At 30.8% G+C, this 27023-nt stretch overlaps 2 protein-coding genes and 1 long non-coding RNA gene across 4 annotated transcripts in view; 1 reads left to right on the top strand and 2 right to left on the bottom strand.

Moving 5' to 3' along the window:
• Positions 1-27023, top strand: part of LOC139482229 (E3 ubiquitin-protein ligase rfwd3.S-like) — a 143463-nt gene that overhangs the window by 56043 nt on the left and 60397 nt on the right. The gene's annotated exons all lie outside the window — the stretch shown is intronic.
• LOC139482523 (uncharacterized) lies at positions 1351-20234 on the bottom strand. The gene is made up of 9 exons (XM_071266434.1): positions 19949-20234; positions 14802-14984; positions 14061-14105; positions 9529-9585; positions 9015-9071; positions 6938-6994; positions 4122-4261; positions 1979-2119; positions 1351-1407 (listed from the first exon to the last, which is right to left on the bottom strand). Exons 1-9 carry the CDS (start codon positions 20232-20234, stop codon positions 1351-1353), a joined length of 1023 nt encoding a protein of 340 aa, XP_071122535.1.
• On the bottom strand, positions 20570-23654 carry LOC139483639 (uncharacterized). Its single transcript, XR_011655062.1, has 3 exons — positions 23584-23654; positions 21048-21125; positions 20570-20674 (listed from the first exon to the last, which is right to left on the bottom strand). It is a non-coding gene; the product is annotated as an uncharacterized lncRNA (long non-coding RNA).

The raw sequence follows: 27023 nt of genomic DNA, 5'->3' as shown, positions 1-27023 counted from the left end.
TAGTGCGGGTGGGAGATTTAGCTGGCTTTAACACAAGGTTTAATCATTTTTTAACACAATAAAATGCATGTTCAAAGTATAGAATAGGTCAGTTGGTTTCCATTTGTTTGATGTGTTTGAGTTTTGAATTTTGGCAGTTATAGAGGACTCTTCCATTTTGAATTTTTCCTTTAGTTTTGTACCTTTGTTATTTGACTTTTTGCTACCAAAAAAACGAAATCATGACTATATTCGTTCATAGAAAATCAAGCATTGGAAGGAAGTCTGTATTTATAGAATCTTTTCATAACCGGATACTGCAATGACATTTTCATGTGTACTGTGTCGTAGTTGATCAAACCTGTTAATTGAGATACGATCATGTTTGACCGAATCAAGGTAAACAATTCGCAAAATCTTCTGTTTATTTTATTTTTTAGGTTTATTAAAATATTTTTTGTAGTGCCATTAGATTATTCTAATAAAAAACACTCCTCCTTCATAAATTACATTCGCTTACACAAAATTATAAGTTTACAGCACCTGATAAGGCTGAACGGCCTTAGTCGTCACTGTTGATCTAAATTGAGATCCTAAACACTTAAATGGGAAAGAAACTGACATATAATCAATCAAAATTGTATGGCAAAATAGAAATATAATTAACATCTATGACATATAAATAAAACATGGCGCGCTCTATCGAAATAATTATAAAATTTTGATTGGATTGGTAATGAAAACGTCTTTTGTTAAAATGTCAGTTGTCTTTTATGATTTTGATTATATAAGTTTGACTATCCCTTTTGCATCTTTCGCCTCTTTTTTCATGGTTGGAATATCTGTTGGTACTATCAATTATCAAAGGTACTAGGATTATAACTTAATACGCACATATTTTAATGTTTTGTATTTAACTGAACATCAACATGCCGATACGTATAGTTTTGCATTAGCACCGACAGAGAATTTTCCTTCAATTGTTTAAGATACAATACAAAGACTTCAGAACATGCTACGTTTGTTTCTTTCATTTCTCATTTTAAATGGAAATAATATTTACTAGTTCAGATTAAACGGCTTATTATTTTACATAATCAAATAATTATGAGAACTATGAGCCAAATATTAACGAATGTTTCTATTTAATAAAAGTCATTTGCAAAATAATACATGTATTACAAAAGTCAAAAAAAAAATTTAAATCTGATTTTTTTCTGAAAATCTGAAACATGATTCACACGGTCTGACATGCACTTATTTTTCAATAAAAAAAATGACGTTAGCATAGGTATCTAAGAAATATTTAAAAATACATTCAATATGATAACTAAACGCAAATATAAATGTTCATCAAAAAACATAATTGATTTATCTATACTCACGTAAGTCAGTACAAAAAGCCTTCTTTGTGGTTGTAAACTCCTCCTGCATATAAAATTGAGTTATTGTATTTAAACGTTTTGATCCATAATCCCAAGAATAAATTCAGGTTTGTGTGAAACATTTCTTTGAGATCCATACACTTATAAAACATTATTGCCATGAAACAAGAAACATGAATATGTTTTCCCCCTTTTGGCTCTTTATTCCGAAAAGTCGAGTCAATAACTCCAAAAAAGAATTCCAACCTTCTTTTTGATAAAAAGAATCTTGCATAATTTTATAGAGATCCTTTCACTAATACGAGTTATTATTGGGACATCAAATTACGCCGGCATTTCCGTACGATTATACGACTGGCGAAATTTACAGTCGTATAAAAATACTATTAACATATTGATTTATAGAAATAAGAACAACCGATTATTACTTTTCAGTTTTTCATCTTGTATATTATTGTAATCACTTACACTTAAAATGGAAAGTAGTTTATTCATCACCATAGAACATTTGTGTCTGATGATTTAGAATATAAACGAATGTTTGTCTCAGAAATTTGAGTTTGAGAAATAAACTTCATAACGTGTAATATCATCTAATAATTTGGTAAATTTACCTGATTATGAATAACGTCTTTCAACTTCTCAATTAAATTCGTTCTCTTCTTTTTCTCCTTTAAAAGGTTGTCAAGTATTGCATCTTCACTTTTTGGTCTCATTTGATAAAAATAGGAAAGCCGATATCTTCTAGGATCCCACTTAATCAACATTATATATAAATTTTATATAAAAACTGCAAGCAACGTTCTTTATATATATATTTTTTGTAAATAGATACATTTTATTCTGTAAAACGTTTTCAGAAAACGCAAAATCATACCAACGGTCAGTTTTTATCGAAAAAAATAATTTTGAAGTGTCAAAACTAAATCTTCCTGGAAATTCTCACAATCATACTTTAGCTTTGGCATTCTTCATGGTTGTCATTTTGATGATAATACATGTGCTAATACATTAAATACATCTAGATTATTTGAATAGAACCGTGAAATTGAATTGTCTCGAAAAATTTGACTGGTCGATGTGGTGGGTTAGGTCAATACAATATCAATTTTTAAATATAAAAACGAAAGATAATCCAATCATCAACATATGTCATTATTAAAGAGATATAGGAAGATGTGGTGTGAGTGCCAATGAGACAACTCTCAATCAAAATAACAATTTTAAAAAGTAAACCATTATAGGTCAATGTACGGCTTCAACACGGTGCCTTGGCTCACACCGAACAACACACTAGAAAGGGCCCCAAAATTACTAGTGTAAAACCATTCAAACGGGAAAACCAACGATCCAATGACACTTATTTTCTTCTAATTGAAGAAGTACCATGGCATATTCATCCTTGATAAGAATCCATGAAATTAAAAAAAAATTCTATGTTTTGAGTTCTATATCTTCTTCCCTTCAGTAGGGAATTACTCACAGTTGCATTTCATCTGTTATGACTATTTTTGGTTATGTAAAGGCGTTGAATTCAATTAATCACAAAAAATTAGAAAGGACATGCAAGCTCGCGTTCATTTAGTAAAATGAATTCTTCATGTGGTCGTCCTGTATTATACTAGTTACCAATTTAACTTTCCGATAAATTGATGATGTTTTTTTACACTCGTATCGAAACCGATTGACAATTAAATATATCAGTCGATACAAAACGCTCGTCGTTCATGTTTTTCGTTTACAGGCGTGGGCTTCTTATACTTAATTGCTGCAACAGACTTATGTGAAACAACTATGGAAATCGATACAATAAGTTTACAGTCGCAATCAAAAACTTGTTGACCGATACGATATGTTCACGGTTTAACATCTTCCGATACGTGTATATTCTTATCTATAATTCAATAAGTTATGTCATTTTCCTGATAATGAGATTTTGACTTAATATGAATTATACATTGCTTGTGATGTATGAATAGCAGGAGATGCATTCCCTGGCGACACCCCAATCTCGTTCCTTTTCGAGTTCAGTCGATTCGCATAGTTTTTGTTAACTTTACGAAATTTGAACATGATCAAACTACTGTTGCCATAATTAACATAATTTCTAATGCTTTAATTGACCCACGGTTTTTGGATATCCTATATAAGACCTTTTGGAATTTTTACCTACAACAGTGATTTGTATTATAACCTTCAGGATTTTTAGTCACTAGCATATTGCACACAGGTTTTTGTTCTCAGAAACACATGTTAGGCGTTCAAATACACTTGTAAACTGTTGTTTTTTATATAAAGAAAGTTTTTTGGAGGGTTTCCACGTGCACGCAAAATTAGCTATATAACAAGTTTAAATCCACCATTTTCATATATAAGAAAATACCTGTACCAAGTCAGGAATATGACAGTCGTGATTTTGCTATTTGATTAGAGACTTTCCGTTTTGAATTTTCCTTGCAGTTCAGTCATTCTATGACTAGACTTTTTTTTTAAATTGATCAATTAAACACTGCTTGTTTCTGAATCCTTTCATCATTTGTCTACGTGTGATAGTACTATTAGAATATCTAAATGGGACAAAAAGAGAAATTCTAAGGAGAAATGAGATTTAACAACATAATTATAAAATTCCTTTTTATAATACGATAACGAATTGAACATGACTATTCATGATTCTTTTTTTACGTTTGTTATGATTTTTTACCTTAAAAAAGTGGAGATCAAGTTTACTTTTTAGAGAAAATTCAAAGATAATACCTTTTTCTTAAGATCCTTGAAATATTTTCTATACATCTGTATGTAATAGTCAACCAATGAAATTTCAGCAAGTTTCTGTAATGCTTGCTTCACATCAACCAGTATTTTACTACCATTTTTGTCCAATGATTTATTTGCATCTATTATATAATAAATCAAGATAGCATAATATGAAAAACAAAAATATAGGAACAAAAACTGACAAACTTATATATGCAGCTTAACATAATCAGAACAGAACTGTGAAGTGTCATGCTAAGAATCACTTCTGTAAAATTAACACTTACAAAAGCATTTTGTGAAATTCAGATTTAATATCAATATATTAGAATTTTATGTAATCCTGGTCGTTTGCTATGTTATATTAGTTCCAATGCATTTTAAACTGCCAAATGTTTAAAGCAATTTGAAATTTATTTTATTTACACCAAAGTCACAAATTTTGTTACTTCTACCTAAGATAATTATTCTACACGATCGTAATAATTTTATCGAAAAGTTTGAAGCTGATAAATATATAAATATTTAGGTTCAAAGTCTGCTAATTTATTAGTCAAATTTATTCATCAGTCAGTTACATAAAGTTTCTTACATGTTACTGCACAATTCTATTCAAACTTTTGAGTTTGACAATCTATGCTTAGACCCCCTAAGAAATGTTGAGAACAGTGTACATGAACGCTTTATTTTTATGTGGTAATGTTAAAATTTTAATATAAATGTAAAAGTAAGAGATGTTACATAAAAACATTTACAGTGCATACCATTTGTGTATGATATATGTAATGTGAATGATTTTACTGTTGACAAAAGCTTTAATTATAACTAAAATGTATGACTCAAACTAACTCAAGACAAAACACTTTGTGGAATATACATAATTATATGATCACTAGAACAGGCACATATGATTCGATGATATACACAATAATACAAATTCACTTTAACACAATACAACCACTTTGTACGCTAACAAAGCTACCTTCAAAAAAACAAAAAACATCTAAATAAGAAGCAAATGTCAAATCTTCAATTTTAATAAAGGGAGACAACCCAAAGTAACACCAAGATGAAAAGGCAAACTACACGTTTATACAATCTCTAGTCATTACATGTATATGTCTATAGGAGCTGCATTGTACTAAGTAGGGTCAAGTTAGTTCATTTTAACACATGCTTGTTATGTACTAATTTTGATTAATAGTGGTTTTTTTTTATTTTTTTTAATTTTTTTTTATTTTATGCATTTAAATGTACCTGTTTACATTTTCAAATATTAGCCATTGTGTTTACATACTATTTTGCTTTATCAGCAAATGGGCTAAATAACCATTATATAGATGAACTGTCAGAATTTAGTCAATTCTATTTCATAAATTCTCTTTTATCTTTTATTTCAATTTCTAGTTTTTTTCCTAATATATTGTGGATATGTACAAAAAGAGACAACTCTTATCTTACAAATTTTCCATGTACAGCCCTTACATTATCAAGTCAAAATAATTAAGTTACTTTCATCCTTATTTTCTCATTTAATTATTAAACACAACTGATATATTGAAGCTAAATTGTATCTAATAAGAATTAAGCCTCTGATATAATAAGGATAAATGGATTTGAAATTTTATTCATTTAATTTTTCGTGCATAAATGACAGTGCATCATAAGCCTCTAAAGGCTGGTTGGTATAAATATACATGTTAGTTGACTGCTTTTGTTTAAAATTGTAATATATTGTATTTCATGTATAGGTACCAATTTGTACTTTTAAATAAAAATATCTATCAAAAGGTTGCACTTTGTAAATACAGCTATTTCTCAAACCACGCCTCTTTTGGTGAGATCTTGAATATTCATAGAAAATTATTTTTTTTTATATACTGGTTCCCAGTTATGCTCTCTGTGTTCCATCTCAAAGAGACATAACTTGGGAATGTTACCAGTAAATATACATGTGCGTATTGTTTACATTGAAATCTGTGGTAACCCCTCATTCGAGGTAGGGGTAGTTAAGAAAATAAGTGTTAGTTTAAACTCTGAAAAGTTCAGGGCATATAAACGTTGAACATATGCCGCACAGCCCTATATTTTGACTTTTGAAAAAAATTGAAATGCATATGAACTTTCAATTCTAGGATAATATTTTTTTTCAAAACATCATAGTAAAAGTGGTACAGTTTTAGCCGTAAAAAGAGTTCCTATGAGAAATTGCATTGTCAATATTAACAGAAATGCAACCTATAGTTTTAATTTCTTGCAAAACAATATTGTCCATGTTAAATTTATGCATGTCTGATATCTACTTATAAATTCTGACATCAATAATTCTAAAATGCTAGATTGTAAAAATGTGTTTTTGATTACTCGTCTAGTCCATGTAGTCCATACATTTCAGAACTTTTATTTTTGTCATTTTCTTTGTCTTATTTTGTACAGTTGCAAAAAGTGTCGGTATTTTGAAAATATTGACACTTTAATACTACGGTGTCTTTTTATGAGGTAGGATAAGAAGTATTATCTGATCATTGTCATTTGAAAAAAATATCGAATTCTTTCAAACTAAAATATAAGTTCTTATTTCGAAAAGGAATTGGTTTATTAATTTATTAACTTGCTTAAAGTCAAATTGCGAAATACAACAAGAGTCGTCATCAATAGAGAAAATATGTAATTAAAAAGTCACAATTAAAATTGCTGATACCTGATCGATTGACGTAATGTGGAGATCAGTAGTATGTTTCGTGCATAGATTTATGATACTCAGAATATATGTTTTTTGTACATGGAACAACAACTTTATTTCATTTATACCTTACCCTTTAACTTTGGATTATCTGAAGGAATTTCTGTTTTTCTTTTCTTTTGTTCTGGTTCTAATACATAAGATGTCACAATAAATAAACAAGACAAAACAAAATAGAAAACATATAAATCGTAAATCTTAGGAGTTAATGAAAATCTTAAATCAAATATATAAACATATAAAAACAGATGCTAATGCAAAACTATGACCTTTAAAATGTATTATCGTTGATGGCTATGTACGAAAGGCCGCTATGTGAGGCTCTCGAGTTGCGACTAAGATACCAAATGAACATAAAATAATAAACTCATATCACCGTGACAACAAAGACTAATGTTCGAGTGTAATACTTAAGGGCATGCGATACAGTTACAGGGAAGGTAACGACGTTGCTAACGTCAAATGTTATTTTCGCGACGTCAAACTGTGACATATCGGGAAGAGATGCATTTTTCGACTGATTTTTTACCATTCAAACTGATTTGATTTGAAAACGAGTGCATGGACCCCTATTTTATAAAACGAAATTTTTTTTTTCATTTTGCAGGGAGATTATGTGGACCAAATTTTATAAAACTGTAAATAGTTCAATTTTTCTTAATTTTGATAAATATACAGCAAAAAATGACGATTTTTTCTCAATTCATGACCATTTGATTAATATGATTTATTTCTGAATAGAAAATGCATAATTTTTTAGGATACTTATAAAATACAGAAATTACAAATTATTTAACAAAAAAACAATTTGTGTTTATTTTTTAAAACAAAAAAGTTATGTCTTTCTTTCGAAAGGAAAAATACGGCCACAAATTCAAATTTTGAGCAAATATACAAAATTTCGACCTCATTTTACTCAAAAAGTAGCACATGAAGGTATATTTTTTATTACATATTTGATTTAATCAGGCAAAATTGGAAATTTTCATCAAACTGTTAATACGGGATCAAAACTGTATCGTATGCCCTTAATACCCCGGTCGTCTACGGCAGGGGCATAAAAAGAAAGACCAAAAAGACAAACAACAGTACACATACAACAACATTAAAACTAATAACTGAGCGAAACTAACATTATTTAAATACAGGGGGTGATCTCAATTACTTTAAAAGGATACTAGTAATCATATCATGCTCCACATGTGGCACCCAATGTGTTGCTCATGTAAATAAAAAAAAAACAGTAATAAGTACCAATCGGTAAGCCTCATTCGGGTAAAAGGGAACGGGATTGTGGTTACGGCAATTGCTACATATCCGTCGCAGTCTGCGAAAAGGATATTTTATTATGGTCACCCAATTCGTTATGGCATCTGTAAAATTAAAAGTGGGATGATTTTAACTTAACCATTTTGAACTCTTTGTGTAGTAGATAACGTGTTAGCAAACCATCTTCTATCAAGGACAGATATCATGATAGGAAACGCAACGCCTTGAAATTGTATCAACTGGGAGAAGTAACCTCTATATATTGACGGTTTCATAAGTAACAAAAAACACATACCAAGTGAAAATTGATATATAATATTGAACTAAGGAATGTTCAATTTGATCATGTTACTATATTTTGGCTTCAGGCATGGCTGAAGAGACATTAATTGTCGAAATTGGTATCTGGTGACATTAATGTTATTAATGTAGCATTTCAAAGTTCCATTTGATTTGAAACCATGTCATTTCTACATTTTAATATCGCCTACTGAATTTGTGAGAAATTTTCAACAGGAAATTTTATGAAATAAACAGCCGACCTACAAATGGGTATATTTTGCAAGAAAATTCCGGTTATTTTCGGTTGAAAAACAAGAAATATTTAACTTTTGTTCCAATATACAAATAACTTATATTCGTTAAAACAACAGGAAGAATAGTGTTATGTTATGCTTTGGCGCACATTTTTTGAAATGTTGTATAGTCTGGGTAAATTCGTCAAACGAACGATATTTTGTTTTGCAAGCAAATATGCTGCATGGTGGCATATAACGTGTACTCTCCCGAACACACTTTTAACTAAGATATTGAAATGTTTTCTAAATTTGTCCAGTTTTATTTCAGTTTTTTACAGAATATGCTGCATACTAGTTTCTCACCTTCTAAAGTTTCTATTTCTGTTGTTTTTGGTGTATTTCTTTTGTCCTCTTCTGGTTCTAATTTGAAAAAAAGAAAATATTTGAAATCTAATAAAGCAAAGCAAAAAAAGTCAAATCTATTTAAACTTACTTTGAACAGATAAGTCCATGAATTAATTGTCCTTCAAGAGTAGACGACTGATCACATTTGTTATTAAAAGTCCTTTTAACCCCTAAGTATACTTTATTGAATACCAGGGCATCATATTTTCCAGCATTTGTTTCTTTAGTTGTTTTCCATGTAACTACTTGGTTTCAAAGGTGACATTTGATGTAAAACCGGTAACGTTTTAATTATTTATATACAGTTTCGGGGATTATGACTATCCGTTGTGTTGCCTTTTTTCCTACAGGTAATTATGCAGCACTAGCAAAAACTTATGAGACTTGTGTAAGTGGTTATTGCAGACTCTTCCCACAACCCCCCTCCCAAATAATCTTTAGATAATATTTGTTATGTGATATTTTTACATACCTTTGCTTAGTGTATTCCTTTCAACAGAATATTCGGATTCGTAGTCAGATTTGTCCTCTACAAGAAAAAACAAATCCACGATATGATTAAACATTAACGACAGATTATAAAGAAATCTAATTGTAATCATAAAAAAATGATTTTTAAACACAAATCAACAAAACAGAAACATATAAATGATGTTTTTCTGTTGTGTTATAAGATTATAAGATGCACAGTTTTCTCTGCTTTCAAATTCCTTCTGTTCATAGGTTGCATTTCTGTCAATATTGACAATGCAATTTCCCATAGGAACTCCTTTTACGGCTAAACCTGTACCACTTTTACTATGAAGTTTTGTGAAAATCTTATCCTAGAATTGAAAGTTCATATGCACCACAATTTTTTTCTTAAAAGCATTCCAGAATACTATAAATATAATGTTTAGCATTCAATCATTACAACATTCAAGATTATATAAAGTATCCATCCAGCCTCTGTCTCCAGCCCAAATCTTTCTGTATGCCTATTTGTCAATTAAAGTACACATTTTCTGCCTCAAATGGTCAATTTAGATTTCTTGTCACAACAGTATCATCTGTACCCATATATCTGACACAATTTAGCTAATATATATACTAGAAGTGTTCAAACAAAGCCATATTTGCAATAGTTGTATGTTTGCAGATACCAGTCTGAGATATAAATGCACGTGAAATGTTATAGAGATGACTGCTAACATCTGACTTTAGCATAACTTCCAAGCATATTTATTCTTTTCTAAATCAAGAACTTTAAAATCATAAAATCATAGCATTTACAAGTTAAATTATTTGTTTTATGACCCAGGGGGTAGGCAATTTTCTATGTGTTTTGCCCCTGGGGCCTCCAATTTCCTAAATCATTCTGCTGTTTTTAGCCATTACGAATATTTAGTACATATTAAGGATAGAACACACTATTGTAAGTTTTGTTGAGATATTTTTGTTTTCTAGCTTGTATTTATTATGCCGTGGTGACCAAAAAAAAGCAGATTTAGGTGTTGCGGCTTACTTTTGGGTTATCGAAAAGACACAAAAACCACATAACAATATTCAGGAACGATCTATGAGTTTCAATGACTGTGAAGAGTAAATATAAGCACTTCTTAACAATTTAACTTACAAATATGCAAATACTATAAATTAATTTTGTATCCAGGACTCTAAGTAGACTATGCATACTGTTCACTGTGAATATATGCTGGGTCATCATATTTAAGGCCCAGGATTCTATCAATCTTCATTAAATATTTATGAAACTTCAAGTTTGAGTTAATTTCTTTATTTTGGTTCAATTCTGAATGTTCCCCTTTTTCACCCTATTTATGATTATAAGATGCACAGTTTTCTCTACTTTCAAAATCCTTCTGTTTATAGGTTCCATTTCTGTAAATATTGACAATGCAATTTCCCATAGGAACTCCTTTAACGAATAAAACTGTACTACTTTTACTATGAAGTTTTGAAAAAAATATTATCCTAGAATTGAAAGTTCATATGCACCACAATTTTTTTCAAAGGTCAAAATATAGGATTGTCCGGCATATGTTCAACGTTTATATGCCCTGAACTTCTCAGAGTTTAAACAAACACTAATTTTCTTAACTACCCCTACCTGGAATGAAAGGTTACCACAGTTTTCAATGTAAACAATATGCACATGTATATTTACTGGTAACATTCCCAAGTTATGTCTTTGTGAGATGGAACACAGAGAGCATAACTGGGAACCAGTATATAAACAAAATTAATTTTCTATGAATATCCAAAAGAGGCGTGTTTTGAGAAACAGCTCTATTTACAAAGTGAAACCTTAACCCATCGACCTGAAACTTATCAATTATTAATAATATTATTTATTTGGAAAACAAAAGAGCCTGTAAAGGAGTTATTTTTCATCAACAGCATTGTCATATAAATATAGTTAAATTCTTTCATTTGCCGTTTTTACGTCATGCCGGCTAACAAATAGGAAACTGTACCTTTACGCCTTATTTTAAGTCTAGACTTTTAGTATTGGCATTGTCATCTTATAAAGTCATGCTGATTAAAATACTACAGTAGGAAAGAATGTGACAATGATTGAAGTTAGTAGTGTCACTCCTGTGATTAGTACCCGTGTATATAGCAAATCCTAGCAACACCATTGGGTGGTGCGCCTGTCAGACGCAGAATGTACAGATAAGTTAATATGTAACAGGTGTATACACTATTGGTATCGGTATCGGATTCGACTCAGAACTTGTTAATTATTGGCAATATTTATTATGTGGTAAACAAAAGGGTCTGGCATGGTGCAATTTTTAATCAACACCATTGTCCTAAATGAGCAATACTTAAATTTGAATCCTTTCTTTTGTCGTGTTTACCCCATGACGGCTAACAAATTGGACTTAGTTATTTTAGTATTATAAATATAACTATTCTCCTCTGATCATTACAGGGAGGTGGGAGTAGGATTTCAAGCAGAATATGTCAATTTAAAAGATATGTGTGCACTCTATCCACCATAACCGCAGAGTAAAATTCCATTTACAGCATTTTTAAGCACCCCAATAAAATCCTTAAAAACGTATATACAAGGAATATCTGTTCTTGCCGAGTGCTGTATGCTACACATCTGATACATTCTAGGTTTACTATATGTACATGTATATACTTGTATAGCAAATACAGTATCGGTGCTAGTCATAAAAAAGGCGCTGATGAAAGAATCATATCGGCGCAAATTAAAGATCGATTTTTTTAAATTTGCACAAATGTCATACGCCCGTGTAACTTTCACTGGTAAATTTTAATGACTTACGCTTAAAATTTGAAATGAATATATTATTGTTTAAATCGAGGTTTCAAAAGTTAAGGCCGATAAACAATACGTTCTAGAAGTTTCAATATACTGACAACGTATACATGTTGAGATTAACTTATTTCTGGATGTTTATCGTAAAATAATGCCGAATCTTGCAATGAAGTTACATCTTCTCTTATATAATTTATTTTTTCACACATAATCAGAGTTTAATTATTATTAAAAAATCCTATTGCATGTTTGAACACTAACGATTTGTCCCGATATGAATCCTTATTTTCAAAAAGTGTGCCTGCACTAAAACCCTCGTCAGATTTAATATTGAGAAGAAAGACACTCTTTTTTAACCAACCAGAAAAAACATGACACTTACTCATAATTTTTTTTGAAAGGTCGATGACTTATGTTTTTTTTTTATTTATTTATTTTGGCGAGTACACGAAGCATTTTCTTTCTTGAAATGTTGTTGAAGAGATCACTGGTAGATTATTCTAAATACTTTCCACTGCTGGTGGAGATTTATATCTCCGAGGGTATCACCAGCCCTGTAGTCAGCAATTCTGTGTTGACTTATCATTGATATGTTCATAATTATAAATTAACGGTTTACAAAACTTTGATTTTTTGAAAACTAAGGCTTTTCTACCTCAGGAATAGATTACCTTAGCTGTATTTGGAAAAACTTTTAGGAATTTTTGGTCCATAATGCTCTTCAACTTCGTACTTCATTTGGCCTTTTAAACATTTTTTTTTGTTGGTTCGAGCGACACTGAGTCTTTAGTAGACGAAACGCGCGTCTGGCGTTATTTTAAAATTTTAATCCAGGTATCTATGATGAGTTTATTTCCTACGTTTGGTTTGTGGCGGGAAGGAAATAAATCATATTTATTTAGATCATAACAATCACAGCTTTAAACATTTGAACCTGTTTTTGCAACACAAATCTACTTTTTAACTTGAAACAAGAATTTTACTTGTAGGTTTGATATAATACGATTTTTTGCGAGTGTAGATAACAAGCAAATATCATGTTATTTTAGAGAAAACACGAAATTACTGTTGCTAAAGTGACCCCCAATTTGTGTCATCTTATTTTGTTCCTAATCTCATCAAAAACCTTCACTCACAATTTCAAGGAGAAATTACTACTAGGAGTGAATAAGCTGTTTGGTCTTGAAATTACTTTACTGACGTTTAAATCTCATAAAGCCATTATGATACTAGAAATCAAACTGAAAAGTTAATGCAATACTGGGTCCGTCGAATGGAAAGCGTGGCCTTCTAAACTCGCATCACCCGCCAAGTGAATCCACATTCAGTAAACACTTCATGAGCAAGAATTCATGTAGTTCACAGTGGGTAAATGTAATGATCAGACAACTAAAATCGTCTATTAAGCTCTTACACCCAAATCGATAAACATTTAGTTTGAAAAAACACAGTTCCTGGAACATGGTTCAGGCTATTATACGACTATCCCATTTATATAAATGTCGTCAGTAAGGACTCATTTTAGCAAAATCATGAGTAGATGGTCATTTACGATTTTACGCAAGCTATGTTTTTGTTTAAACTTGATTATAGTTGACCAACCTATATAGTTTTCCTTCTTTTTTTTCTAACTAAATGCTGATTATTCAAACATTTAGACTAAGGCTTAATGATTAAAGGACTTCGGATTACATCATATAAATAAATCATACCTTCATTCATTTCTTCTTCTCTTTTCGTTAATGCCATCTCTAACCCTTTAATCAGAAACAAATGTAAACATTTAAAGTCATGTATTTTTAATTATCAATATGATTAACATTACAAACTAACTTAATAATCATTAAAGGATGTTCGCTCTTCTTTGTTTTAGAATTTTTGTTAGATATTCGAAATCCTCTGGTTTTATCCATCGTGTGACATTTAAAAAAATCTCACTTATCTTTTCTTTTCCTTTCTTTATATATTTGAAAATATAATAAAATCCTTGTTGTTTTTTTATAGTTTTTAAAAGAAAAATGACGCTAATGTTAATAGTATAAAAAAATTAGAAAGACTTAGTCGTTTTAAAATCTTGTTACTTTGATACAGACTAGCAAACATCCTTAAACATGGTAATGTTAACGATTGTAACGGTATTTATACTGATATCATAATAAGTATGATGAAGTGGTCTGTCAGTCTGAAGTATGACTACCGATATGTTCAATGTACAATCGTCACGCTTTCCTTCAGAGTGAAATCACCGAACGAGACTATCTGATTTATATACCTTTCTTGGGTAGAATCTGCTTACCCTTAATATGGTTTTTTGTTTCTGTGTCTAATTTCATTGTGTGAGATCTTTTTCGTCAACTAATGAATTGCTCTATTGTTCCATGACATCTTTCGCCCGTTTTCTTTCAAATTATGTTCTAAAATGTACGATTTGACGCTTACGAACACATTCTTACTTTGTATCGTTTGATTCTTCATTTGCAGAGCGTGGTCCAGTCTTCTGATGTGGTTCATCTTTGAAGTACAGTTTTTACAGCTAAAATCCTTAGAGCAATGTTCACATGTCACAATGTCGTCTTTTAATCCAAATATGGGTTGATCTGTTTTCACCTTTTTGTTGATATTGGCTTGAGAGAATTCTTTTAAATATGAAGGAAATTTAATTTAAAAAAGGCGAAATATATAAAAGGGATAATCACACTCGGAAATCTAAAACGAACTAAGATATGGAGAAGAACGAAAAACAATAAAGAACCTTCTTCCATTGGTCTATACAAAAACAAAGACCAACAATAACTACTTGCTAGCTTTTTGATGTGTTTCTGCATTTATATCAATTATTCATCATCAATTTCTTTGTATGCTTGGATTGAGCCTGTTTAATGCAGAACGCTATCTGATAAAATATGGTGAATGTTTACAATTTCCCTGTCAATTGATACCAAAAAAAACATGTTTTACATTATTTGTTTTGAGTTTTCGAGTATTAACATCATTAAGATTTAAAATCATTAAGCATTAATTAAATCAATTTGATACATTGAGATTAACTAGAGTTAACTTTTCTTTTATTTTGAAGGACTTGAGAGCATTTTTTGTTTACCTACATCATTTCATGAGAGGTTTTCCGGCTTTTATTTGATATAAAAATGCATGCTTTTCGTGATTTGTTCATTGCATGATTTGAACTGAAGGAAAACAAAAAAAGACAGGCTAATTCGGACAGAAGTACATTTGTTTTATTGATGGTTAAATATAGTTATTGACGTTGTATTTTCTGGATGATTTTGTTTCTGTAATTTGTAAAAGAAATTATCTTAGTTTATTTGAAATTTATTTCTTGCAAATAGTTTAATTCATTAATTCAATTCATCGCTTACTAAAATTGCTTATCACACTGAACAAACTATAATTTGAAAGTAAAGTTAAATTGTGCTCACATTGAATAGCATTACTATTAAATGATTTACTATATGTGATATATTAGCCTGTTTTGAATGTATGATCGATACAATTCGAACAGATAATTACAATGTATGAAGTTGGAGTTCGGGAACTACGGGTTGGGAGGGCTCATAGGGAAGAAGTACAACAACCACAACCAGTGAGAATGCTTCCTCCAGCTGATGTGGACCATGTATCAACTTTAGAAAAAAAACGGCGGGTTGATGGATCCTAATTAACTGTCATGCACCCTGTTGAAGACATTCTAGTGAATGAGTCGCAATGAGCTGCCTTAGGTGAGGTTAATGAAGTTTTTGATGAACTATAATGTTACCTGGCTTTAATAAAATTGACATATCTATAAGCCAAAAACTTAAGGATAAATTTTGGAATTTTGAGTACATTGATTTGTCTCTTATGCATCGTAGCAATTCTAACAGTCAAGCATATAATGAAAACACAATTGGCATGAACGGTAACCTGGTTATTCAAAACAAAGCTATAAACAAAACCATATTGTAAATTCTGTTAGAGATTGGACATTATTTTATTGCCTATGCCCAGGTCCTTATCGTAAGGTATCCTGGAAAGTCAAGTGAACTTTTCTCGTATATATTCATAATAGGGGTACAGCAGCTGATCATTCTGTTGAAAAATGGTATTCTTATGACCAACTAATCCGTTAAAGGGTATCAAGGATCAAGGGATCAAAAATGGACATCCATAGATCGTTTTTTGTGGTTATGTATTTTAACTACCAATACTCAAAAACAAAAACAATCTAATGTTGATTATAAATGCTACGATTTTAATTTTAAAGTTTTTTGCAATAAACGTAATTGCTGTTACAGACATGCATGTCTCAAATGTGGTTTTGATTATTATGCTTTAAGATTTCGTCGATTTATGGGCAACGGAGTTGATACTGGTCCATCTAGGTTTAAAAGGAATAACATTGCATCAAGGCTAAACAACTCTGCTAATAGACAATACCCAAAAGGAAGTTTAAACAATAGACAATTTCATATTTTCAGAACTAGATTCAGACAAGACATTCATTTGGGTTGTTCAGCTTATTTAAATGGATCTTGGCCAGTTTTACAATGGCCATATAATTGGGACAAAGTTTTATTAAGTTACATAACTTATTTGAAAATAATTCCTATTGCTTTGGCTATCTTTTTATAGAAAGCAAGATCTACTAATATTATGATTTCTCATTGTGATAATATGACCGTTGTCACAATTTTATATACAAGATATTCAAAAAATGACAGGGTTATGTTTTTGTACAAAAAACTAGTTTGTGTACATTAATATTAAATTTTCAATTCAAATCGTTGCATATTGTTTAAAAAGACAATTTTATTACTGATGCTTTATCTCCTGGACAGATGAAAAAGTTCAGAGAATTAGCATGCAATGCCGACTCGAGGCCACCTATATTCCACAAGAATTGTAGATCTTTTGATGTATAAGCTTCAAAATTGTTGACCAAATCAATTTCTCTAAGAACATAAAACGTTTGTGAAAATGCAATGCGTTCGTTCAATATGTTCAGAATGCAGTTGGCCACCATGTAAAAGACAAATTGTCACTTAATGATTATTCATCCACAATTACATCATATATATAAGTTAGAATTCCAAAATTCAAGGTAATGAAGATTTAACTAAATCGTTTATCATTCAGAAACGTTTAGGTGGTCGTGATAGACTTTGCAAGTATAAAGATCTCGGGATACCATTACATATTGATATTTTTATTAAATTCTATGCAGCTTTGAGGCACGTGTGCTCTTCTAGATATGAAACCATAATGTTTCAACAGCAATACACTTCGCTCTTGTTACATCTTTACGTGTGAGTGTATTTGTCATTACATCAAATGTTATACAAGAACATGTTTTAGATAGGCGAGATTTTTATATTGACCAAGTAAGCTGTTTGTTACTATAAGATTTTTGCAAAAACTGAACAAAAAGGGAGATCCACCACTATAGTTGTTGATAAAAAGGAATCAAATGAGATTTGTCCTCTACATAGTTTGAAAGCCTTTTTCAGAAATAAGACCTTTAAATAAAGGTCCTCTTTTTGCCATATTAATGGGAAATCATTGACAAGATTTCAGTTTCGTTTAGAATAGGAGCAGCGACACCAGCCTTTATTTCTGGTAAATCTTAAAATCAGATAAAACCCATGGGTCGCTGGACTTCATAGTAATTTCAGAGCAATGTAAGAATTTCAGATATTTCCTTTTGGTTTCAGCAAAAAATGACATTTTGATTATTGTTTTATCAAGTTGAACAGTTGAATAAACAATTTTGTTGTAATTTGTAAATGCACAGTTGAATAAATTTTGAGTTGTACACGTTGTTTATACACTGTTGTATAGCATAGTTGATATACTCCGTTGAACTGTTGCATAGTATAGTTGATATTCTCCGTTTGAACTGTTGTATAGTATGGTTCATCTACTGCGTTGAATTGATGTGGTTGAGTTGAAAACCTATGTAACTTCAGAGTTTGTCTTGTGTGTTAAATTTTCTTGTCATGGATGGATGGATTTGTTTGGCGATGCTAACAAACGAAGTTTGCTAGCATTTGGCTGAATTTGTCACAGTTGGTGTTGGTAGCCCAGTTTCCACTTGGAGAAAATATATGATGGTTGCCTGTCAATGTTTTTATCTTGGACATTAATAAGACATTGACGATGAATGTAAATTCGTTGGCCAGTTGATATATAGTTGAACTGTGCTTATAAATCCATGACATAAAATTGACAAAATTCAAACTTATTTTTTGTTGTTTTTTATTATGATTATAAATTAGTGTGTCTTACAATTTGTCATTGGAAATGTTACGAGTGATTTCAATGAATTGGTTTTTCAATGAATCTTTTATCTGGTATATGAATTCCTTAATTAACATCTGTTGGTTTATTTCGAATATTTAATAATAAGATTTAATCATAAATCATAAAATCAATTTAATGAATTGATATTCTCGTCTGCTAAACTAGAATTAACTTTTTCTTTAATTAATGTAGGACTTGGGCGTCCTTCGTTAACCTACATAATTTCATAAGCGGTTTTTTCGCTTTTATTTAACATACAGTGGCATGCTTTTCGTGATTTGTTCATTGGGTGATTTGAACTAAAGGACCACAGAAACCAATCCTATCCCACCCTTGGTAATATTTTTTCTGCTATTTGTTGTATATTTTCAGATATTGTTTTAAAAAGCGTCATTTTACTAAATGGCTGAATTTATCACAGTTGTCGTCTGGTAGTTCAGTTCCCACTTGGAGAAAACATATGATGGTTGTCCTTCAATGTTTTAATCTTGGACATTAATGCGACATTCACGATGAATGCAAAATCGTTCGCCATTTGATATATAGTTGAACTGTGCTAATAAATCCATGACAAAAAATTGACAAAATTCAAACTTACATTTGATCTTTTTTATGATGAGTATTATTTAGTGTGTCTTACAATTTGTCTACATTGTATAACGAATATAATCTGGAGTCATTAGAAAAAATTACGAGGATTTCAATGAATTTGGGATATCTGTTATCTAGTTCATCGAATTCCTCGTTTTTTTTTTGTTTTTTTTTTCTTTTGAATATTTAATAATAGATATTTGAAGTCTGAATACAATCTATGATAAAATTCTTATAAGTTCTCAAACTTAAGAAGGAAATTGTCTCCCAGTTGGCACGATACTCCGTTTCCAATGACGAAATTTAATGATTTCTTTGAAATTGAGTTAACCTTACAAGATAGCAATTGCATCAATGGTTTAAATGGGTACACTTAAAGCATTCCCTTCGTTACGGACGCAATCATGGTTTGGTTGACCTTTATCGAATATCTGTGTCACATATAACTATGATATGTAAGAGAAAAATATTTTATTATGCTTGAAAAATTGGTATGTATAAACAACTCTGTAAACTTGTTATATAGTTGATGGTTTTAAACAAGCAACAATTTCAACATATTTCATACGGTATTTTGTAAGGTGCTTGTTTAAGGATTGCCCTGACTTCGAGACCTCCCCAATAGAGCTTGTATATGAACATATATATTTCTAAATATGACATGTTTGAATAATGCCCCTTGCCTATAGAATTACCCACTTCAAGTTCTTACCTCCTTCATCTGGTTTAGTCATTATTAGAACAGAAGCAGATAAGTCCTCTGGTTCAGTGGATTGAATGTTGGACACATTTAAAATGTTGCCTAAAAGATTTTTCACTGCCACTTCCAGTGATGGATAGGATCTAACAACACATTTTTGTATTCTTGTATGTATTATCAATGTTCTACTGGTCTCTGTATACGCGTAGTCGACGGAGAATTCGTCATGAAAAGTAGACAAGTTGCCATTTATACTTGATGAAATCAATGATACGTTCCATTTTGACGGACATTCCATTGTCCATTCGACGTAAAGTAATTGAGTATCTGTAGATGATATAAAAGTCGTTTTAATAAAGTCAGTTCGAATCACACTTTTTTCTGAGTAATTTAAGCCAACAAGAATAACAAATATTTGTGTTTCCTATATTAACTAGCTATATATATAACGTTATAACGTCCATAAAGAAGAGACATTATAATAAAATGGTTTAAATCCATTTGCCAACTTTGTGTTTAAACTTTATGTATTTTGAATCTTATAATGTTTGCCTTTACTGAATTTGAATTTTTTTTTAGAGTACTTATCATGTGACTATTTTTAGTAGTTCTCAGTTTTTTGCATGATACCTTTTACATCAGGTGGCCTTTCTTCCAGTTCAGTCTGATATAGGTCATTTGGTAGTCCCTTTATTTTAAACAGACATTTTAAGTTGTCAACATCTATAAAAATCTCATCTGAAAAAATACAAGTTGATGTTATCATAGAAATTTCTGTGAAAATACGCCAATTTATATTCTTTGACTATCAAATAAAGAAATATGTGGATTTATGCTTAATGATGTTATCGTCGATCGTCCAATTCAACTTTTAAAGCAAAGTTTGTAAATCGACCTTAGAGAAATACATTAAATAAGCATTTTAATTGAAATACAAAAATACGTAAATAATAAGTCTTCCTTAATATCAATCAATATTAAAATATTAAAGTATGTAATTCACATGCAAATACATATGAATTTAATTATTTTTTGTAAATTGATGGTTCAAAAGGACTGTGTACTGGAAAGTCATTAGTGAATGCAAAATAATGTAAGCTTCAGAATATACCGTATTTCTCTTCATCTTCCTCCATTTTTACTCCCTGGAATGAAGTAGAATCTGTTCTGTCTGCAACTTTTGTCTGCACTATAAGTACATACATAGTCATTTTGCAATAATGAATTTGCTTCCCACCAATGTTTGCCTCACGAAAATATTGAATTTGATACGGATAATATCTTATATGTTTAGTAATACTATTATGTCTCTTAAAAACATATAGTGACAGAAACAAGGTTATATATAAACACATTAATTTATTTTGCCTATATCGTATGATAATTAACTTGCTCACGTCCGTTGATTATGTATATGTATTTTTGGGGCAGACACAAATAAGTGCGCACAGTTTTTGATGTGTTTGAGCTTTTAATTTTACCATTTGAAAAGCATGATAAGGGACTTTCCATTTTTAAAATTTCTTCGGAGTTCGGTGTTTTTTGTGTTTTACCTTTTTTTCATCATAGATTTATTGTTAAAACTATATAAGAATCACCAGAGACATCCCGTTAATACAAAAGAATGTTTAAAAAGAATACCAGGTTGAATAGCTTTTAAAAACCACAAAATTTTTGTCACTTTTCCGAAGTTTTAAAACATCTCTGTATTTCAAATATTTCAACATTTTAACCAGTGAATTTACAGAAAAGAGATATATAAGTGGTATGCATGTCTAAACAGAAGTCATGACAGCGAGTTTCATGGTTTAATTGGGGATGAAACATCTATCAGCAGTGTCATCCATTAACCCTGTGGTTATAAAAATTAAAAACTGATACCAAATATACAAATCGGTACGCCAGCCGCAACTACCGAAGTTCTATACAAGCTCGTCAGTTGACTAAAACTTTCCGAAAAAGGGTGATTTAAGCTCCCTTATTTTGAATTTCACATTTAGCAGCTCCTGCAAATGGAGTCACATCTTTAAATTGATACTATGTTCCAAAGAATGCGTTTCCTATCCTGATTTCATAGATAGAGGATTGTTGCTTGCAAAGACGCTTTTTAACGTGGTACCCAGTTTTTGATGGAGTTGGCATTCCTCAGTTTGTTTGTATTTGTATTCTCTTGTTGATTTTTTTTATTTGTTTGTCTTTCGTCGTTTAATATTTTATAATGGTGTTTTGCTTCGACCTGTAAGTTGGAAATTTGCCACTGGTATATGAACACTGTTTTGTGACTTAAATAAGACTTCTCTTTTATGGTTATTTCGAGGAGATGACAGATTGAAAACTTAACTAAAGGATAGTCAAACCATTTTAGGTTAAAGCATTGCATATTCAAAAAAACAATAAAATAAATACAAAGGTAAAATACTGGTTAAAAAGGACAATCATGCAACACTTTTTAATGTAAATTTAGCATCCTGCACTTATATCACTTTTTAACCAAAGAATTGGGCAGCTGGTTTCTGTCCTTTATATCCGTATTGTTCAAAGTAGTTATATGTGCAGGATTAACTTTAGATAGTGATTTCACAATGTCACATCAGTATTGAAATACAACAAATATTTTGATGAGTATATCTACAACCACTGGGACGATGCCACTGCTGGAGGATTTTTTTATTCTCTGAAAGTATCACCAGCAAGATTACTGCACTTATGTGTTGACATGAATTATCATTTATATGGTAATAATTATAAATTCTACCTCAGGAATAGATTGCCTTAGCTGTATTTTGAAACAGTTACGAATTGTTGGATCTCAATGTCTTCAACTTCGTACTTTATTTGGCCTTTTCAACTTCTTCTTTTTTATTCATGCGTCACGGATGAGTCATTTGTTGACAAAACGCGCGTCTGACGCAAATACAAAAATTCATTCCTGGTACCTATGGTGAGTTTTTTTAGAACAGAATATATGCATATCTCACATTGTTGTAAGGTTTTTTTATTTATTTTTTATGTCTTTGATTTGGTTCTCTCTTTTCAAATAAAGGAGAATTTACTTTAATGCGCTTTGGTATTATTATTTTTTGAGGCAAAAAAAACCTTGATTATTTTAATTTATGTATATGTGACACCCACGACCAATATTATAAGGGAAACAGTTTGGATAAAAAGATAAACCCCAAAAGTTATCTTGTATAAAATAGCAGAGGTGGGCAATTTTATTCTATTTTCAAAACAAACTTTCTTTCTTATCGTGACAAAAATAATGATATAAGATGTAACTGCATATGGAATTGAAACAGTGTAACGATTGTTATGTAATACCTAAATGAAGCAATTTGACTTCGCCAGCGGTTTTGATAAAATGATGTTGTTTATTTCCGATTTTCCATCTCTAGAATCTGAGAAGTGTAAATGTATATCTCTCTCATATCATCTTTAACATTTTTTTATGCCAATCAATGCCAACAGATTGACATGTTATAACATCAAAATTGGTCTTTTAAAATTATTTAGACATTATTTATCCTTAAGCTTTGTTTGAATGTGTCTTTATTGAGTATTGTTAAATTTTCTCTCCCTCTTGTTGAGGTTTTATTTGTTTTGTTCAGATTGGAAAATTGATTATTAGAGAGTTATTTAAAACGTACCATGTTTTGTGTCATCTGTTTCAAATTTGATCTGCTTAACAGGGATTGAATCAATGACGTATTGATGAGCTGTCAAGAAACAATTTTATAGTTCAAGTCAACAGATTTAGTAAATAGCATACTGGATTGCTTTGTTCTAAGTATAATATTTCACTTAATAGAAAATTAAGAATATTAACTTCATAAGTATACCGACATATATTCTGTTTGATTTAAATGTCTTGAGAATGTGCAATGAAAATAATAAAGGTGTAACCTTGTATATAAATCCTTATGTAGCCCCTCCACTGCATGTGAAATAACATAGGCGGTGTCAGTTTTACTGCATCAGATGCACATTCGGAAAACAAAAGTTTCTTCAATGAGCAGATAACATCATAAAAAGGATCAAAAGGAAATCCATCAGTTCAGCTTGGGCATTTCTGAATACAGTATGGAAGGTCATGCTGGTCATTGAGGAAAAGCTCTTGTCGTTACTAATGGCAATATTTGGTTGAAGGGGTTAAACCTTGTAATAATTGGTAGTTTTACACCGTAGTTTCTGATGAAATTGGTGTATTTTCTATGTTTAAATCGAACAATTTATATTTTTCTCTCTTTAATAATCTTTTTTTGTGTGATACAGTCTTATATTTTCTTTATGGTGTTCTGTACATATTCAACCTTTCTAGTTTTCTTTGATTTATGAAGTTGAATGATCATATTTAATGGTTTGATTTTTAAACAAATGATGCCTATCAAACATTTGTAAAATACATTATTAAAATCCGATATACTTAACGATAAGATATAAGAAATAAGATAACATGATATATTATAAATTGTAATTCATGAAATTGATTTAATTTTTGCTGCAACCAGATTATGGAATTTTTCATATTTGCCTTCTTTATTTATCAATATTTCATAATATTGAAGAAATTTCTTTTTAAAAATTTCAAACACATTAATTTGTTTTGTTTTTCGTTTGGATATATAGTATCCTTTGTATACAGTAAAACGTATAATTGTTATTAAATCATTAATACTGTAATAACTTGTATCGTTTATTTTGTATCCGTACAAAAGTGATCTAATTGATGTTATATGATGTCCTATTTTACGTTTATCAAGTAATAGTTTTATTTGATCCCAAAATGGTTTAAGAAATTCGCATGTCAAAAAATAGTGTTCATTATCTTCGATGACATCGCAAATATTACAGAGTTTTAGTTATTTTTCTCCTGCTTGTGTTGTTTTCTAAGATAAACATGTTGTCCCATTTTTGAAATCCTATTGGTTTTTCATAATATCTTCTTAAGAGGGAGATGTAAATGCTTTGGAAGAAATGTTTTTGAATGATACCATTTTTCCTTTACTATCTTTAAATTTATTTTCGGAGTCTATAGAAACTTTTGTTTTAATTGATTCTTCAATTCTTTAGTTAGCTGTTGTTACCACTGTTTTTGGTATTGCTTTCATTAAGACTATAACGATCAAAACCAAGGAGTAAACAAAGACTAAAAAAACCAAAGGACATTTACATAAACAGTTATAAATAATAAATAAGAAACAACACTCCACAAAAACCGGGGTGAAATCAGGTGCTCCGGAAGTGTAAACATTTCTTGCACCGTATACGGCACCCGTGATGTTATTTCTTTGTTCAGTTCGGTGATGATGGAGGGTTATTATGACTGAGGAAGAATATCAGATATAATTTCTGACACACTTTTGTCATAATGGCCAATCAGCTCATGATTGCGACCGTAAAATTTCTTAAGTGATGACCTTAATTTGATTGATTCATAGCCCTGTCTTAGCAATTTTTGAGAAGCAGTATTCCTCGTTCAACAAAATCAACGTACTTTGAGCTAGCTATAGAGATCATGTTTGATTAAATGTTCCTTTATTATCAATAATGTCATTTACAAATAGAATTTTACTGTTTATCCAGTTTTTTGAAAATAAGACATTTACCGTTTAATTTGATATTTTTATTGCCCCATATAAGCTGTCTAATTTGTTTATATGATAGTTGATCTGATTATTTTTTCAGATTTTGAATTTATCCATGATATGATTATTCTTAAGTAAAATTGTGGAATTATTTCTTTCAGTTTATCGACCAAATTAATATTGTTGAAGTTCATTTTAAATATAAGGAATTCTTGTCCAAATTTATCAAAATAAAATTTTGGCAAGACTTTCCAATTGGGTGATAGATCTTCGTTATCGATGAGTTTTTTACCCAACTAATATTTATCGCTTCTAGACTTTTATCTATGTTTATCATTTTAAGCCCGCCAGCATGGTAATTTTTACTTATTATATCCCTTTTAACTTTTTCTGAATTATAATTTCATATAAAACTATATATTAATTGTTTTGAATTTCGTGAGTTGAACTTAGAATCGTAAACATCATTAACAGACATTATGGAACTACCTAATGAACTGAGAGCCTTGAGAGAGTAACAATGAAGTTGGATGGAAAAGAGCCGGAATGGAAATTCGCCGCCTGTTCTGACCAAGTATCGGTTCATTTCACTTGGATCAAGGTCAAGGAACCAGATACTATATCTAGGAAACCTGAGCCGGCCATGAAAAGCAATAACAAGCCACCATCTACCAGGAGACGCATCCCTAACCATTACGCCCAGTGGATGGCCAACAAAACAGCCGTTGTACCTCCCACTCAAAATCAACAAACCACCAGCGTAGACCACATCACGCATATCGAGGCAAGAGACACAATAGTCGGTCAAGTACTTACACCAACAAAGTACAAAGGTGAACCAGTTGGGGTGTAGTCAATAAGGATAGTCACCAGTCCTTACAACCCCAAAAAGGCCTGCCATCGCCTGGTTTTCTACACCTCCACAAATGACAGATGCAAGCGCAGTAGGATCGACTTCGATGAAGGGTTTGACATCAACGATCCAGACCTACTGCGCACACCACCACACACATCGCCCGTCATCAACACTGAATCAAAAAGGGCAATACAAACAGCCATGCTAGCAGAACGACCTGATACTCCGTACCAGCCACAACAACGCAGTCGGAGTAAAACGAAGGCCAATTGACAAAAAGACACCGGTCTTTAAATAGGTTTTTCCAGTCTGCAATATCCAGACAGGATAGCCGGACGTAAAACATCCACATATCATCATTTAAATTTTGCTAGGTATTCTTTATCAATTTCGGTTACAGAGGCTACATAAGTGATATTCGGTAAGATTAATGACTTAACAAGAGTTATCTTACCTAACATAGTTAAATTTCTTTTGTTCCAGTTTTTAAATTTTTTTTCAGATTTTTCGTATTGTCGTTGCAAGTTTAATTTTTTACACTCATTTTTATTAAGTCCAAAGTATATTTCCAAAACTTTTATAGCTCCTTGTGTAAAATTAATGGTTTCAATCTTATCTTTGCAGGACTTTAAATTGCCGAGCTATA

Source organism: Mytilus edulis, chromosome 7 (assembly GCF_963676685.1).
Source record: "Mytilus edulis chromosome 7, xbMytEdul2.2, whole genome shotgun sequence".
Lineage (NCBI taxonomy): Eukaryota > Metazoa > Mollusca > Bivalvia > Mytilida > Mytilidae > Mytilus > Mytilus edulis.
This window is presented reverse-complemented; position numbering and strand designations above follow the sequence as displayed.